This window comes from Sus scrofa, chromosome 14, assembly GCF_000003025.6.
Source record: "Sus scrofa isolate TJ Tabasco breed Duroc chromosome 14, Sscrofa11.1, whole genome shotgun sequence".
NCBI classification, from domain to species: domain Eukaryota; kingdom Metazoa; phylum Chordata; class Mammalia; order Artiodactyla; family Suidae; genus Sus; species Sus scrofa.
The window spans coordinates 113,683,069-113,701,277 of NC_010456.5; the positions used below are offsets into that span (position 1 = coordinate 113,683,069).

Consider the following 18,209-nt stretch of genomic DNA (forward strand, 5'->3'; position numbering starts at 1 on the left):
GGAGATGCCCAGAAAACAAAGCTCCAGCAAAGCTCCAACGTAGAAAGTCAGGAGAGCCAAGCATGATAAAAACAGCTACATTGAATGGGCATGCACTGTACATTCTTTCTAGATTTAGCCTATGAGTCCCCATCATCACTCTGTGTGATAGATTTCATTTTTATCCTGTTTTGTACATATATAAACATGAGCCCAAAGAAGTTAAGTAACATGCCCAAGTTACATCTGGTACATGACAAAATGGGGACTCAAACTTGGGCACACTTGACAGTGAAGTCCATAGCTGCTCTTAAATATTCTGCTATACTAGGTCCCAAATTGTCAGGAAGACATGGTGTGGTTTTTTGTTTTTTGTCTTTTTTCATTTTCTAGGGCTGCACCCGCAGCATATGGAGGTTCCCAAGCTAGGGGTCAAATCGGAGCTGTAGCCACCGGCCTACATCAGAGTCAAAGCAACGTGGGATCCAAGCCATGTCTGCGACCTACAGCATAGCTCATGGCAACGCTAGATCCCCAACCCACTGAGTAAGGGCAGGGATCGAACCCTCAACCTCATGGTTCCTAGTCGGATTCGTTAACCACTGAGCCATGACGGGAACTCCAAGGCATGGTGTTTTGAGGCATTTACAAATCCTGTCATCCTCGAACATCATTCTGAAGGTACCATTTTCAGTATTAACTGTCTTTGGGTCGTAGGAGAGGAGACCCAGGGATCTCTATCCCAATTCTACCTTCACAGGCTGGGAGGTTAAGATCAAATACTGGAGGAGTTCCCGTTGTGGCTCGGTGGTTAACGAATCCGACTAGGAACCATGAGGTTTCAGGTTCAATCCCTGGCCTTGCTCAGTGGGTTAAGGATCCGGCGTTTCCGTGAGCTGTGGTGTAGGTCGCAGATGCAGCTCGGATGCTGAGTTGCTGTGGCTCTGGCGTAGGCCAGCATCTACAGCTCTGATTAGACCCCTAGCCTGGGAACCTCCATATGCTGTGGTAGTGGCCCTAGAAAAGGGAAAAGACCAAAAAAAAAAAAAAAAAAAAAATCAAATACTGGAAATAGCAAGGGCAAAGGCTCTGCCAGAGTAAGAAAAGTTTTGAGATTTACCATAAATTACAAATCCCTTTCTCCCTCATCACTGAATCTTATTTATTGCATAAAAAACACCCTCTAACAAAAATAAAAGAGAAATTAGGTAAGACCAAAAAAGAAAGAAAAATCACCTATAGTTACGGAACCTAAGCACATTAATTACTTTAACTTCCTATGAAAGTTCCCTTGTAATTCTTCATATGGAAAGCAAAAGAGAAAATGAGAGACATAATTTTTTAGTCCTTTTTCAATGAGTGTGTTAAATATTCTCCCAGTTTCTAACCTTAAATATTATCAAAATTTCAAACTTTCTTTAAAGAAGTTAGAACTGTTATTAAACTACTGGTATAATGGAAACACTTTTTATTTTTTATTTTTATTGTCTTTTTAGGACCGTACCCTCGGCATATGGAAGTTCCCAGGCTAGGGGTCGAATCAGAGCTGTAGCTGCCTGCCTACGCCACAGCCACACCCACCCCAGATCCAAGCCTTGTCTGACCTACACCACAGCTCACAGCAACTCAGGAGCCTTAACCCACTTATGAGGCCCAGGATCGAATCTGTGTTCTCATGGATATTAGTCAGGTTCGTTACTGTTGTGCCACAACGGGAACTCCTGGAAACACTTTTTAAAAAGAACATTCTCATTTAAAAACAACAATGAAAAACAATCTTCACTTCCCACCTTTACATGCCTTAAAATTGCTACTCTGACTTGAATTGATTAATAAATTCAGCAAAGTAGTAGGATATAAGATTAACATTCAGAAGTCAGTTGCATTTCTATATACCAGCAATGAAATATTAGAAAAGGAATACAAAAATATGATACCTTTTAAAACTGCACCTCACAAAATCAAATACCTCGGAATACACCTGACCAAGGAGGTAAAGGACCTATATGCCGAGAACTATAAAACTTTAATCAAAGAAATCAAAGAAGATGTAAAGAAATGGAAAGATATTCCATGTTCCTGGATTGGGAAAATCAATATTGTAAAAATGGCCATACTACCCAAAGCAATCTACAGATTCAATGCAATCCCTATCAAATTACCCATGACATTTTTCACAGAACTAGAACAAACAATCCAAACATTTATATGGAACAACAAAAGACCCAGAATCGCCAAAGCAATCCTGAGAAACAAAAACCAAGCAGGAGGCATAATTCTCCCAGACTTCAAGAAATACTACAAAGCCACAGTCATCAAAACAGTGTGGGGCTGGTATCAAAACAGACAGACAGACCAATGGAACAGAATAGAGAACCCAAAATAAACCCTGACACCTATGGTCAATTAATCTTTGACAAGGAAGGCAAGAACATAAAATGGGAAAAAGAAAGTCTATTCAGCAAGCATTGCTGGGAAACCTGGACAGCTGCATGCAAAGCAATGAAACTAGAACACACCCTCACACCATGCACAAAAATAAACTCCAAATGGCTGAAAGACTTAAATATATGACAGGACACCATCAAACTCCTAGAAGAAAACATAGGCAAAACACTCTCTGACATCAACATCATGAATATTTTCTCAGGTCAGTCTCCCAAAGCAATAGAAATTAGAGCAAAAACAAACCCATGGGACCTAATCAAACTGAAAAGCTTTTGCACAGCAAAAGAAAACAAAAAGACAACTTACAGAATGGGAGAAAATGGTTTCAAATGATGCAACTGACAAGGGCTTAATCTCTAGAATATATAAACAACTTATACAACCCAACAGCAAAAAAGCCAATCAATCAATGGAAAAATGGGCAAAAGACCTGAATAGACATTTCTCCAAAGAAGATATACAGATGGCCAGCAAACACATGAAAAAATGCTCAACATCGTTGATTATAAGAGAAATGCAAATCAAAACTACCATGAGATACCACCTCACACCAGTCAGAATGGCCATCATTAATAAGTCCACAAATAACAAGTGCTGGAGGGTGTGGAGAAAAGGGAACCCTTCTGCACTGTTGGTGGGAATGTAAGCTGGTACAGCCTCTATGGAGAACAGTTTGGAGATACCTTAGAAATCTATACATAGAACTTCCATATGACCCCGCAATCCCACTCTTGGGCATCTATCCAGACAAAACTCTACTTAAAAGAGACACATGCACCCGCATGTTCATAGCAGCACTATTCACAATAGCCAGGACATGGAAGCAACCCAAATGTCCATCGACAGATGATTGGATTCGAAAGATGTGGTATATATATACACAATGGAATACTACTCAGCCATAAAAAAGAATGACATAATGCCATCTGCAGCAACATGGATGGAACTAGAGAATCTCATCCTGAGTGAAATGAGCCAGAAAGACAAAGACAAATACCATATGATATCACTTATAACTGGAATCTAATATCCAGCACAAATGAACATCTCAGAAAAGAAAATCATGGACTTGGAGAAAAGACTTGCGGCTGCCTGATGGGAGGGGGAGGGAGTGGGAGGGATCGGGAACTTGGGCTTATCAGACACAACTTAGAATAGATGTACAAGGAGATCCTGCTGAATAGCATTGAGAACTTTGTCTAGATACTCATGTTGCAACAGAACAAAGGGTGGGGAAAAAATGTAATTGTAATGTATACATGTAAGGATAACCTGATCCCCTTGCTGTACAGTGGGAAAATAAAAAAAAAAAAAATGCTACTCTGAAAACTTGCTCTCTCTCTTTTTTTTTTTTTTTTTTTTTTTTGCTTCGAATTGGAGCAGCAGCTGCCAGCCTACGACACAGCCACAGCAACGTGGGATCCAAGCTGCATCTTCGACCTACAGCACAGCTCACGGCAACGCCTGATCCTCAACCCACTGAGCGAGGCCAGGGATCAAACCTGCAACCTCATGGTTCCCAGTCGGATTTGTTAACTACTGAGCCACGGGAACTCCAACTTGCTCTCTTTTAAAAGAAAAAAAAATTAACATTCCTTTGCATAAGTTAATGTACTCTCATTTAGAGTCACTAGCGCTAGCCATCACATCAGGAACCAAGCTCAGCCTCTTCTCAGAGGTTTCTACCTGTGTTTCCTTCATGGAGAATCAGAGGAGGAGGAAGGGTGGATGTGTTTGGTCTTAGTGCTTTTTTTTTGCTTTTTTTAGGGCCAAAGGTACGGCATAGGGAAGTTCCCAGGCTAGGGGTTGAGTCAGAGCTACAGCTGCCAGCCTACACCACAGTCACAGCAGTGCTGGATCCGAGCCTGGTCTTCAAGCTTCGACACAGCTCAAAGCATCGCCAGACACTTAGCCCACTGAACCAGGCCAGGGACCGAACACACATCCTCATGGATCCTAGTTGGGTTTGTTAACCACTGAGCCACGAAGGGAACTCCTGGTCTCAGTAATTTTTTTTCAGCTTTATTACTGTTGTTGTTAACATTGCTCTGACTCACTGTCGACACACACCACGGAGACACAAAATTGGCTACTGTCTGATAAGTCACTTTGCAGAATGTGGTGGTAGCTTAGTTTTCCAACAGTGGGTCTCACATTTTTAAAGTTGCAAGTACAGTATAAACATAGATATAGAAAGAAGGAATGCAATGGAAGTGTGAACTTCAATATAAAAGACCTGATTAGGACTCCGTGGGGGTCTACAGATTAGAATGATCTTCACTCAGGCAAGAGCTTGAGATGACGTGAGGGAGAGGCGTCAGGTGTTCTGGGTTCAGAGCGCTGCCTGAAGGCTGCAAGCAGGTCATGGGACAAGAAAGAAATGAACAAGCAGGACAAATGGCTTCTGAGCAAAGGGTGTGAGTAAGAAGGTAAAGAGGCTGAGACGAGGCTGAAAATACAATTAAAGATGTAGCTAAGAAACCGATGTTTTGATAGGATGAAAAAGACAGCTGGGAGAGAACAATGAGGAATGGAAAGACAGTTTTAATAGGAGACAAGGAGTTCCTGTTGTGGCTTAGAAGTAGTGAACCAGACTAGTATTCACGAGGATGTGGTTCAATCTCTGGCCTTGCTCAGTGGGGTAAGGATCCAGCGTTGCTGTGGCTGTGGTGTAGGCTGTAGATTCAGCTAGGATCTGGCGTTGCTGTGGCTGTGGTGTAAGCTGGCGGCTACAGATCCAATTCAGCTCCTAGTCTGGGAATTTCTATATGCCATAGGTGAGGCCCTTAAAAAAAAAAATTTGTTTTTCTGTGGTGGCATATGCTTCTCCAGGCCACCCTCCTCCCTAGTGCTGCCCAATTTCTTCATGCAAATATCTGTTTGCTTTTGGTCAACAGCCTAGGATAAGGATAGCCTCTTTCTTTTTTCAGTTAATAACAGCCTAATAACAGTGTTAATCCAGTCATGCAAATTTTTTTAAAAATTGTAATCCCAAAACAAACACAAAATACTCAGAAAGTACTAGAGAAAGTTAAATAGTGCTTCTGACCAATCTTAAAATATTATGGGCCTTCAAAAATTGTTTCATAAACCTATTCTAAAATAATCTTATAATTCATGGCACTCAGAATAAGAACGATACTTTTAGCCAAGTCAATTCACATCTGCAGTGGCGAATGCTACAAAATTTTATTTGGTTGTAGAAGGAAGACCTAGAGAAAAATATTTTTTTCTGGATGGAAGTTCAGCCAACTCTGCATCATCCAGAGACTGACTCTCCAGCGTGTGAAGGGAGGGCCTTTTGTTTCTACTCTTGCTCCTGGTCCTCCTCCTTCCTGCTGCCACCTTTTGGCCATCTTATTGCTCCTAAGTATTTCTCCACCTGAGAGGTAAGTGGAGACCAGAGAGATGATACCAAAAATTGTGGCTTTTTATTGAGAGCTTGAGCAAAAGTCAAAGAGGAGGCTGCAACAAATAAGTTTTCTGGATAACTTATGGTGTTCAATTATTTGTGCTCTCGTAGTACTGCTGCTTAAGTGTGAGTGAGATTATGGAAATAATGCAGGAGATGGTTCTCTGAGCTCTATCTCTCTTGATGTCCTTGGGATTTGGAAATGATGACAAGTTACTTTGTTTAAATTATGTTTCAAGACAAAACTAGTAATGATAAAATAAATGGAGTTTGGTAGTAATATGAATACATATCTTGGAAAAAAATGATGCACTTTTATCTATCAAAAGGCTGTTATTTCCTGGCACGAGAGAAATGGAAGACATCCTATCCCCTCCCTTCTATCATATCTCAGCGTCAATTTCTTAGTTGCTTCCCCCAAATTAATAAAGCTAGAGTCAGATGTTCTCCGTGTTATCATGCCTGAGAATAACTCTGGCACTTTTAGGAGCTGCTCTGACTCTTTCAACCTCTTTGAGAAACATATAATGTTCTAAAGTGGGGGCTGGCAATCTTTTTCTATAAGGGTCCAGTTAGTAAATATCTTAGGCTTTGTGGCCCATACAATCTCTTTCACAGTTACTAAACTCTGCTGCTGTGGTGCAAAAGCAACTCAAAAAACAATATGTAAACAAATGGATGTGGCTGTTCCATCAGACCTTTATTTATAGACACTGAAATTTGAATTTTTTTTGTCTTTTGTCTTTTTTAGGCCGTACCCTCAGCATATGGCAGTTCCCAAGCTAGGGGTCTAATCGGAGCTGTAGCCGCTGGCCTACACCAGAGCCACCACAGCAATGCAGGATCCGAGCCGAGTCTGCGACGTACATCACAGGTCATGGCAACGCTGGATCCTCAACCCACTGAGCGAGGCCAGGGATCAAACCCGAAACCTTGTTCCTAGTTGGATTCGTTTCTGCTGCGCCACGACGGGAACTCCTGAAATTTGAATTTCATATCACTTTCATGTGTCATGAAACCTTATTCTTCTTTGAATTTTTTTTCAACCACTTAAAAAAAATCTGAAAACTGGAGTTCTCGTCATGGAGCAGCGGAAACGAATCCGACTAGGAACCGTGAGGTTGTGGGCTCGATCCCTGGCCTCCCTCAGTGAGTTCAAGATCTGGTGTTGCCGTGAGCTGTGGTGTAGGTCAGAGACGCATTTCCGTGAGCTGTGGTGCAGGTCAGAGATGCGGCTCAGATCCAGCGTTACTGTGGCTGTGGTGTAGGCCGGCAGCTGTAGCTCTGATTAGACCCGCAGCCTGGGAACCTCCTTATGCCTTGGGTGCAGCCCTAAAAAAAAGCAAAAGAAAAAAAAAAAAAGGAAAACCATTCTTAGCTCATGGGCAATACAATAATAGGGTGCAGGCTGGACTGGTTTGTCGACAGCTGCTCTAAAGTAAGAATCTATTACGGCACTTTGGAGATAACTGAAGAATTAACCAGGCAAGAAAATGTGTCAAGCCTCAACCCTGCTCTTGCAGGAAGCATCGAGTCTAGTGTAACAGGTCTTTTCAACTGAAATGGAAGACTCTTAAATTCAGACAAACTAATAGAACCCACCAGCCACTGCCACTCCAAGCTGCTACAAAATGGGCAGGCAGGGCTAAAAGTCACAAGGCTTTGGAATCGAACCCTGGAGACTCAGCTGGTCCCCAAGACTTGTTTAATCTCAACAGCAGTGGAAAATAACAAGAGGTTGGCTCTGAATCCAAAATACTGTTTGATACTGGCAACGTAATATAGTTGGAGAAAGCTCCTCTAGGGTTACTTTGAACTGATTTTTGCTGGATTGAAATAATATGATGGCTTGGATTCGCTTTAAAATACTTAAAAAAGGAGTTCCCTTGTGGGGCAGTGGGTTAAAGATTCAGCGTTGTCATTGCAGCAGCCCAGGTCACTACTGTGGCACGGGTTTTATCCCTGGGCCAGGAAAAAAAAAAAAAAAACAAAAAACCAAAAAAACTTAAGGAAGATGAAACAAGATTGCCAAAACTGAATTAAGGAATCTGGATAATGGGTAGGTATCTAGGTTTTCATTATACTATTTTTTTTTTAAACTTTGCATACATTTGAAAATATTTAAAATAGTATTTCAAAACCAGACACATTATTTGGCATTACAGAAGTTGTTTCTTTCTATATTAAAGGGAAAATTTTTCTTTTTGCCCAGCATTTTTCTTTCATTCTCCTAGAAGGCACATAATATATTTTGGAAGAATAACTGGTTGAATAGATGGATAAATGGATGCCTGTCATAGTATGTCTCATCTTTTTCTTCTCATCCATTTAAACCTGGGGCACCAGGAATACACTGGAACTTACCTCCACCAACGGCCAGAAATATGATGAGCTGGTGTGACAACCATCTCAGTACCTCAAATGTGTTTACTAATTTGATGGTAGTATGATTTTATTTATTTTTATTTTTTTGCTTTTTAGGGCCACACCCATGGCATATGGAAGTTCCCAGGCTAGGGGTGAATTGGAGCTGTAGCTGCCGGTCTGCACCACAGCTCAAAGACAGATCCCTAACTCACTGAGCAAGGCCAGGGATCGAACCTGGGTCTGCACGGATACTAGTCAGATTCATTTCCACTGGGCCACAACGGGAACTTCGGTGGTACAATTTTATATTTTGATATTATTCTCTATTTAAGAATCGTGATAAGTAAATGCATTCACTACTTCTCATAAACCCTCCGTGAAGCAGATGCTCTACCCAGTTCATAGAGTTAATAAGCCCTGGACCTGACCACAATGATACAGAATCATAAAACTTCAGAGGTGGAAGGGAATTTAGAAGTTATGGTAAACTTCTAAAGTTGGAATTCTACTAAAGTTGAATTCCACCTCCATTCTACCTAGAGTTGGAATCCATCTATAACAATTATCCATTTCATTTCATTTTTTTGGTACTGTTCTAAGCCCTGGGAATACAACAGTTAAAGGGAAAAGAAAAGAAAAATGCCCGTTTACATGGAACTTACATTCCAGTGGGGGAGAAATGTAATAAATAAAAATACGTCTGAGGTGAGGAATTACACCATGAGACTATCTAAGGAAAAAGAATTCTAGCATTGGAAACAGCAATGACAAAGACCCCGGGGCGGGAGCACGCCAGCATTCCAGCAGCAGCAGGGAGGCTCACTGTGGCTGGCACTGGGTGAGAGGTGGGAAGAGGACTCCGAAGGTAGGGTGCCTTGTGGGCCGCTGTAAGAGCTGAGGTTCTTACTCTGCAATGGGAAGCTTAGGTTTTCACAGGATCACGACAGCTATGGTGTTGAGGAGAGACCTCAGAGAGGCAAGTTAGGAGACTAATTAAGACAATACTGCAATGATCTAATCAATGCATGGAAGCAGTGGGGGGTGGAGAGAAGTGGTCAGATTCTAGAAATACTCTTTTTTTTTGGTCTTTTGTCTTTTTAGGTCCGCACCCACCGCATATGGAGGTTCTCAGGCTAGGGGTCCAATCAGAGCTATAGCTGCCAGCCTGTGCCAGAGCCACAGCAACGCCAGATCCAAGCCACATCTGCGACCTACACCACAGTTCACGGCAATGCTGGATCCTTGACCCACTGAGCGAGGTTAGGGATCGAACCCACAACCTCATGGTTCCTAGTCGGATTTGTTTCTGCTGCACCATGACAGGAACTGCAGATTCTAGAAATACTTTGAAGACAGAATTGACAGGATTGGCTGATGGAGCAGATGTGGGGAGTGAGAGGAAAAGAAGCCTAGGAGGAGTTCAGTGCTTTTGGATCGATGTGACGGTCACTGAGAAGACTGGAGGAGAAGCAGGTCGGGGCAGGAGTGGAGAAAGACAGGGATTTGGTTTTGGACAGGGGAAGGTGGAGGAGACTTACTAGCCACTGGCGTGCAGATGTCACATGGGCAGCTGGCTGTCTGTGCAACTGAGTTCCAGGCTGGAGATAACAGTTTGGGATTCACGGGTATGTGATGAACACCGGGAAACGGTGAGGTCACCTAGGCAGCGAGCGACTTGGAGAACAAAAGCACAGGCCTGACCTCTGGGGCACCCCAACATTTGGAAGTTGGGAAACAGGGAAAAAAGAGCCATGGAGACTGAGGAGGAGGAGTAAGTGAGACAGAATGGTGTTCTGGAAGCCAAGGAAAGACAGTATTTCAAGGACAGCACGATCACCTTTGTTAAATGTGCTGACAGGTCAAGTGAGATGAGCAAACCTGATTCTCTGCATGGAGGGTTCCTGGTAGGGAGAGGAAGTGAAGACAGAAAATTGCTCTAAGGAGTTTGTTGTAAAGAGAGGCTGAGGAATCGGACAGTATCTAGAGGGCGATGTACAGTCAAGACCAGGGTTTGGTGGTGGTGTTCTTTTTAATTTTCTAAAGATTAATTTTTTTAGGGCCACACCCGCAGTATATGGAAGTTCCCAGGCTAGGGGTTGAATCGGAGCTGCAGCTGCCAGCCTACACCACAGCCACAGCAACGTCTGATCTGAGCCATGTGTGAGATCCATGCTGCAGCTTAAAGCAATGCTGGATCCTTAACCCACAGAGCAAGGCTAGGGATTGAACCTGCATTCTCATGGATACTAGCTGGGTTCGTTTCCACAGAGCCACAACAGGAACCCCAGAGTTTTGTGTTTTTAAACAAGAGGACCTACAGGGTGTGTGCGTTTGGACAGGAGTGAGCAGGTGGAAAGAGACACGGAGGAAGCAGCAGCAGAGAAGGAAACTGAGATGCGGGGTAAGTTCTGCTGTCAGTGAAGACTGGTGTGTTTTTGTAGTGTATCATTCATGGTCATAATTAAAGTAAACACAAACTTTCAGTTCATGGAAATAATATGCAACTTTTTTTTCCTATCCAAGTTCACAAGAGGCCCTGGCTTTAGGAAATGACAGTAAGAGTGAGTGGCTGAGGTGGGGTGGATGACAAGATCACGGGAAGGGAGAGGATGGGGCTGAGAGGCTGAGGTACTGGAGAAATCGTATACCTGGATGGTGAAATCTCCAAGAATCCTAAACAGTGGTCCTAGGGAACGTGAGCTGGGAGCTAAGGTCTCAGCTTCTGCCCACGGGAACGCTGCCTGGGCTGAGAGTCCCCAGTGCGTGGGGCGCCTTCTACTTCAGGACAGATACAAGTAGAGGAAACGTCTTTCTTCTTAAACTGAGTGCAACTCCATCACCTAATACTCCCCAAAGTGCTCCTTGTCCAGTCTTCTAAAACTATTCCTGATGAAGCTAATCTCTGTGACTTAAGACAGTTCTTGAAGCAACTGGAGATAGTTTCAAGTGTTTTCTCTTCCAGGAAGGACACTGACAGGTCTTTCAACCATTCCTCCTGTATCACGGTTTCCGGGACCTTCACTATCTTGGTTGGTCTCTTTGGGATACATTTGATGTATTGATTTCCTTGGGGGTAACGGAGTCAATGGCACAATCTCCTGACTTCTCTTCTGCTGTTCAAACCACTACAGTAATTAGTAAATATTTTATTTGCCAAGGTGGGTGTGGACACAGCATTGTTATTGAGCAACAGCAAAACAACTTATACAAGTTACACAAAGCTCCACAGTCTAGAGCCTTCCACCAGCCCTAAATCCATAGTGACAGAGAGCAATGTTACGGCAATGGAATCGTTGACAAGAAAGACCATTACAGTGTTAATGCTCCTAAGACAGGGCAGAAGACACTATGAATTGATGTGTCAGAAGGAGTACTTACGAGAATATCAGTGTTTTCAAAATAATTCCTCCAGTATGGTCTGATTTTCCTCTGTCCACCAATGTCCCATACATTCAGTTTAAAACCTTGTGATTGTACACTTTTGATGTTAAAACCCTGAAAGAGAAACACCAAGTTTTACTAGGCTTTGAGATCATAATTCTGACAAAGTTATATGTAGCAGCTATGTCATTTATTAATTCTGAGATATTCTGCCAAATGTGACACCGATGATACTGAAAACAGCTTGCTCTGATAGGGAAGAAAATAAATGCATTTATACAGGCTTAGGTCTTTTAGGTTGGAGTCAGTGTTGATGACGTCATGGGTATACGCGCACATGAAACTGCTAAGGACAACATGCTATAAGAACAGCTCTGGGAGTTCCCATTGTGGCTCAGTGTTAACGAATCTGATTAGGAAACATGAGGTTGCGGGTTCGATCCCTGGTCTCCCCCAGTGGGTTATGGATCTGGCATTGCCGTGGAGCTGTGGTGTAGGTCGCAGATGCAGCTTGGATCCCTTGTTGCTGTGGCTGTGGCATAGGCTGGTGGCTACGGCTCCGATTAGACCCCTAGCCTGGGAACCTCCATATGCAGAGGGAGAGGCCCTAGAAGAGGCAAAAAACACCCCTCCCAAAAAAACACCAAAAACAGCTCTGACAGTTAACACAGACCACGTCCCTTGATGAGTCCTCAGGATGGTGAATTTTTTTTTTTTTTTTTTTTTTGGTCTTTGCTATTTCTTGGTCTTGGGCCGCTCCCGTGGCATATGGAGATTCCCAGGCTAGGGGTCCAATCGGAGCTGTAGCCACCGGCCTACACCAGAGCCACAGCAACGCGGGATCTGAGCCGTGTCTGCAACCTACACCACAGCTCACGGCAACGCCGGATCGTTAACCCACTGAGCAAGGGCAGGGATCGAACCTGCAACCTCATGGTTCCTAGTGGGATTCGTTAACCACTGCGCCACGACGGGAACTCCAGGATGGTGAAATTTAACAGGACATTACGTGTAGCTAACAAAAACCAAAGCTGACTGTGCAGACTCAGCAGAACAGAACAAGTAAGTGCTAAGTTTAAAAAGAAGCAAAAGCTATAACCTGAAAGACAGGATCCTTTAAGAGCAGCTCAAAATTAAAGAAATTTCCTCACATGGACTGATCACGGAAAAGAAGGAGCTGAACTCAGGTCCTGAAGGGGGAGGCTGGTTTGTAATTGGAGTAGCTCCCTGTGGAGGGAGGTGAGCCTGCTGGGACAGCGTGTTCCAGCACTGAGTGGCGTGCTCAGTATAGGTGGTAATGAACAAACAAACAGGTGGGCATTTGAAACTGTTCTTGAATAGGTATCTCTAATGAGCTTGAAAAGAAAGCATTCATTTTCAGGACAGTGACTCGAGGTGGAACTTTGGGGAAGCTGAGCCAATCAGGGGCAGGCAGAATGGTGAGCTGGGGGTTGGCATGCAGAGAATCAACAGGAATTTGGGGGCTGGAAGAGAAGGCATTTCATGAGCAAGAATTAAAAAAAAAAATTCGGGGAGTTCCTGTCGTGGCACAGTGGTTAATGAATCCGACTAGGAACCATGAGGTTGCGGGTTTGATCCCTGGCCTTGCTTAGTGGGTTAAGGATCCGGTGTTGCTGTGAGCTGTGGTGTAGGTCACAGACGTGGCTCAGATCCCGAGTTGCTGTGGCTGTGGCGTAGGCCAGTGGCTACAGCTCCTATTAGACCCCTAGCCTGGGAACCTCCATAAGCTGCGGGAGTGACCCTAGAAAAGGCAAAAAGACAAACAAACAAACAAACAAAATTTGGGAGTTGCCTAGTAGCCTAGTGGTTAAAGGTTTGGTGTTGTCACTGCTGTGATTTGCCTGGGAACTTCCTCATGCCTTGGGCAAGGCCAAAAAAAAAAAAAAAAAGGGAAACCCAAACAACAACAACCACCAAAAAACCTCACAAAAATCTTCTTGCAAGAATGATATACTGAAATCAGGATCTGAAGGATCCAATCAACAGTTTGCCCCCCAGAGACATTGTTTTTCATCCAGAATAACTGGAGTTAAGTGGGCTTCTGAATGTGTCCATAAACATGTGCCTTTTCTGGGGACTTCCTGTCGTGGCTTAGCAGGTTATGAACCTGACTAGTATCCATGAGGATGCGGGTTCCATCCTTGGACTTGTTCAGTGAGTTAAGGATCTGGCGTTTCATGTGGCTTGGATCCTGTGAGGCTGTGACTGTGGTGTAGGCCGGCAGCTGCAGCTCTAATATAACCCCTAGCCAGATGCCACAGTTGCGCCCCCCCCATACAAAACACAAAATTGTCTTTTTTGGCAGCTTGCCAACACACTACTGCCTCACACAGAAGGACAAGGCACAGGGCAACAGTACAGGAAAACCGCCACCCAATTTCCACTGAGGACAGTCACTAGAGGATAACTGGATGATGCTGACGACAGCTCCTCTAAAATGTCAATGACTGAATAAATTAGAAGTTTAAGAACTGTTAGGGGAAGTGGCTTAAGCTTATTGGAAAAGATAGCTTCATTCTGACTCACTGATAAAACCACTTTTCTGTGTTTAAAAATTCTGCACTTAACTATACTATTAAATGTCAAACCCAGTAACAACAAAATCTCTTCTGAAATGAAGCAGGTAGTAAATAAGAGTAAATTCTGTAAGTCATCAGACCCAACCAACCTACTAAGAAATTATTCTAAGGAAATAATAATGAATGGATACGAACATTTAGAGACGTGTACTGTATAAGTATTTACATGCAGAACAATGTAGAAAGATGTTCAAGATACATTAAGTGAAAAAGATGATACAAAACAGTATATTCTCCATGAGCCATTTTTACTTTTTATTTTAAATATACCCATCACACACGTGGAAAGAAAAAAACCCACATATAAAAATACATTCTTAAATATTAACAGTGGTTATGTCTATTATAGGTGATTTCTATTTTTTCAATTTTACTTATTTATACATTCTAAATTTACTACAATGAGCATCTATTAATTTTTCTAATATAAAACAAAATCACGGAGTTCCCATTGTGGCTCAGTGGAAACGAGTCTAACTAGTATCCATGAGGATGCAGGTTCGATCCCTGGCCTTGCTCAGTGGGTTGAGGATCTGGCGTCGCCATGAGCTGTGGTGAAGGTCGCAGACACAGCTCAGATCTGGTGTTGCTGTGGCTGTGGCATAGGCCAGCAGTTAGGGCTCCGATTTGCCCCCTAGCCTGGGAACCTCCATATGCTGTGGGTGCGGCCCTAAAAGCAAACAAAAAAGCAAACAACAAAAAAAAAAGTGTGTTTTAAAAGACTAAATACGAAAATTCGACATAATATAATAACAGACTCACAACACAACAAATAAAGCCTGAAAGTTAGAACTGGAAGTTTGGGTCCATAACTTGGTTCATTTCCATGACACAGCGTGAAAGTTCTCATTCTAGGAGTGCTCTTGAGAGAGACAGCCTATTGCTAATACTAAAAAAAGACCTTAGCCCCTCTTTTCTGGCAGAACTCCTGACACAATAATATGTGTTTTCAGCCCTTCTCGGCTAGACTACTGTAATTTGCTCCTCTTAAGGCTATACATTAAATTTGTTCAGAAGCTGTAAAATTGCTCATTTGGTAGCAGTTGCAAGAGCTGCGAATCAGTAGGACTCACTGGCCGTGAAGTACACGCACCAGCCTGATTCAAACCTGATGCCAAGCTCTTATCAAGGGAAAGTGACAGAAAATGCTAAATAACTCTGGTTTTGCTAAAATCTCTAGTGCTCAAATACTTTAAAGTCACAAAGACCAAAGGGGCTGTGCTCCTAGTTAGGAAACCCGAAGCCTGGCCAAAGGTCAAGCTTTCTCAGGATTTCCTGCAGGGAAGGAGGCCTAAAGAAACACACTAGAGTTCTTCTAAGCAGGACCTGTTTCCAACTTCCATGCTGGGAGCACCACCATCTTTGCGTTTTGCTTGCTGAGACTTAGGAGGGTTGATGAGGCTGGATTTTATAATATAGTTAATTTTTTAAATTAAAAAAACCTGGATTTATATTTGTACTTATTAAATCTGAAAAATACACACTAAAAGTGGCTTTTCTTGGAGTTCCCCGTGTGGCTCAGCAGTAATGAACCCAACTAGTATCCATGAGGATGTGGGTTCGATTCCTGGTCTTGCTCAGTGGGTTAAGGATCTGGCATTGCCAAGAGCTGTGGTGTAGGTTGCGGACAAGGCTTGGACCTGGTGTTGCTGTGTCTGTGGCAGAGCCCAGCAGCTACAGCTCCGATTTGACCTCTAGCCTGGGAACTTCCACATGCTGCAAGTGTGGTGCTAAAAAGCAAGAAAAGAAAAAAAGAAAAAGTGGCTTTTTTCATAGTACTCTGGTTTTTTCACTTATACTTTTTCTGCGCACTTCAGTGATATTAAGTACATTTACTGTTGTGCAACCATCCATCGATCTGTCATGCACCCACCCATCAAACTTTTTTCATCTTACAACACTGACCATCTGTGCCCATTAAACATTAACTCCCATTCCTCCCTCTCTCCAACTCCTGGTAACCACTATGCAACTTTCTGTCTCTGTGAATTTGACTACTCTAAGTATCTCATATAAATGGAATCTCTTGATATATTTTTGAAATTTGAGATTAAACACTGCATAGACTTTTCTCAGTCACGAAACTTACAAATGGACAAAAGTCCATTTTCCATTTGTCTTTCATACTGCTGTTATCATCTTCTGTGTGTCACCCAGGGCATCGGGGGCAAATCAGCGCTCACCTGTGTAGGTGTGATGTGGCTGATGTCTTCAGATGCCAGCTGCTTCAGAAGAGTGGTCTTGCCAGCATTATCCAAGCCCAGGAGAAGGATTCTCACCTCCTGGTCTGGTGCACTTTTCAATTTGCGCAAAATTGAGAGTAAGCCCTTGAACAACCATGAAGAAGAGAGATTACTTTGGGGGCACTGAATTTGATATTACGGGATATCAGAACATCTTCTCCTTGAAAACATTCTTGGTTGTGGAGAGCTTACAGTATTATTTTTCCCTTTAATGGCATTTATTCCACTTGCTTATAAGTTTTGGCCAAAATACTTTAGGAAGTTCAGCAATTTAATACATAGCCTGGCTTATTCCTGTTCCTCCTATTAATCCAGCTTAGCAGTCACCCCAAATCTCCTGGGAGTATGAATTACTAACCAACTCATGTTCCTAAGGCCTTTAGATATACACTTAGAGCAGAGCACTCATCATATTGAACCACAGGGAGTTGATTTTCGTATTTTTCTCCTTTATGTTAAGTGAAGTTGCTTGTGGGTAAGGACTATAGCTTTCATCTCCCATAATGCCTGGCACATATTTGATAGACAATACATGATAGTTGTCAATTTAAACAGAATTAGCCACCCACATTAATGCAGTATCTTAAGGCACTTTACAAAAGGGTATATAAAATTGTACTCAGGCTTTCTAAGACTTTACTTCAGTTCTTAGGTTTAAAACTTCATCATTCAAAATACTCTACCATCATCTAATGTTCACAAGACCCCCTACAGGAGGTAGCTGCATAGATCATCTCTGTTTTCCAGATGAAGACTCTAATACAACAGAGAAGTTAGGGAATTGAAAGGTTACTTCAGAAGCAAAAAACATCAAAATTTAACCAGGGTATTCTTCACTAGTAATCTAATATTTGTTTCTAGTTTTCTTCTTCTTCTTCTTTTTTTGGTCTTTTAGGGCTGCACCCATGACATATGGAAGTTCCCAGGCTTGGGGTCAAATTGGAGCTGCAGCTGCCGGCCTATGCCAGAGGCACAGCAACACCAGATCCAAGCCTTGTCTGTGACCTACACCACAGCTCATGGCAATGCTGGATCCTTAACCCACTGAGTGAGGCCAGGGATCAAACCCGCATCCTCATGGATACCAGTCGGGTTCGTTACCACCGAGCCACAACGGGAACTTCCTTCCTATTATTCTTTTAATGGATGGAAATAAGGCTTCTTGTTTTTCAGCTAGGAACATAACAATCTTTTAAGATGGTCATTTGTTCTATCTTGCAGCTGACAATCATTTTCCAGTGAGGCATGGCTACAAGAACCAAAGAATCCCAGAGTTTAAAGGGCATATAATCATTTCTCCCAGCCCAAGCAGAAATTCCTTCAAACTGAGTCTTAGAATTATATAAAATGGTTGTATTTTTACCCACATTGCACCAGGCAATAATTCAAACCAGTCCGTTCCCTAAGATCAAATGATAATTCTATGAAATAATTCTCAACAATTGAGTCTTTGGACAATGATATGCAAATATGCATAATTATTAAGAATTCCTCTGGCTTCAGAGACCCTTTGTCTACCACTTTTAATTCTGTATTCACATTGACCACATTAACCTCTCTATGCCTCAATTTCTGCCAGCAATAAAAAAGGAAGGTTTAGTTTAAGACAGACAGACAAACACTATCCCAAAAGATGTGGGGACAAGAGAATGAATAGATTTGAAACAAATATACAAAAAAAGATAAGCAGATCTTTTCTTTATGGCATATTTTTTCCTTTGTTTTTATCGCATCTGGGCTTGAATTATTTGACAACGTTCCTTTTTTAAAACTCTATTT

At 42.6% G+C, this 18,209-nt stretch overlaps 1 protein-coding gene across 1 annotated transcript in view; it reads right to left on the minus strand.

Annotated features, from left to right (window-relative positions):
• ARL3 (ADP ribosylation factor like GTPase 3) overlaps positions 1-16,515 on the minus strand; it is a gene marked incomplete at its 5' end in the record, with an annotated part of 31,209 nt that extends 14,694 nt beyond the window's left edge. Inside the window, 2 exon segments of the mRNA NM_001031785.1 lie at positions 11,585-11,701; positions 16,371-16,515. Of these exon segments, the coding sequence (NP_001026955.1) occupies positions 11,585-11,701; positions 16,371-16,515 (262 nt within the window).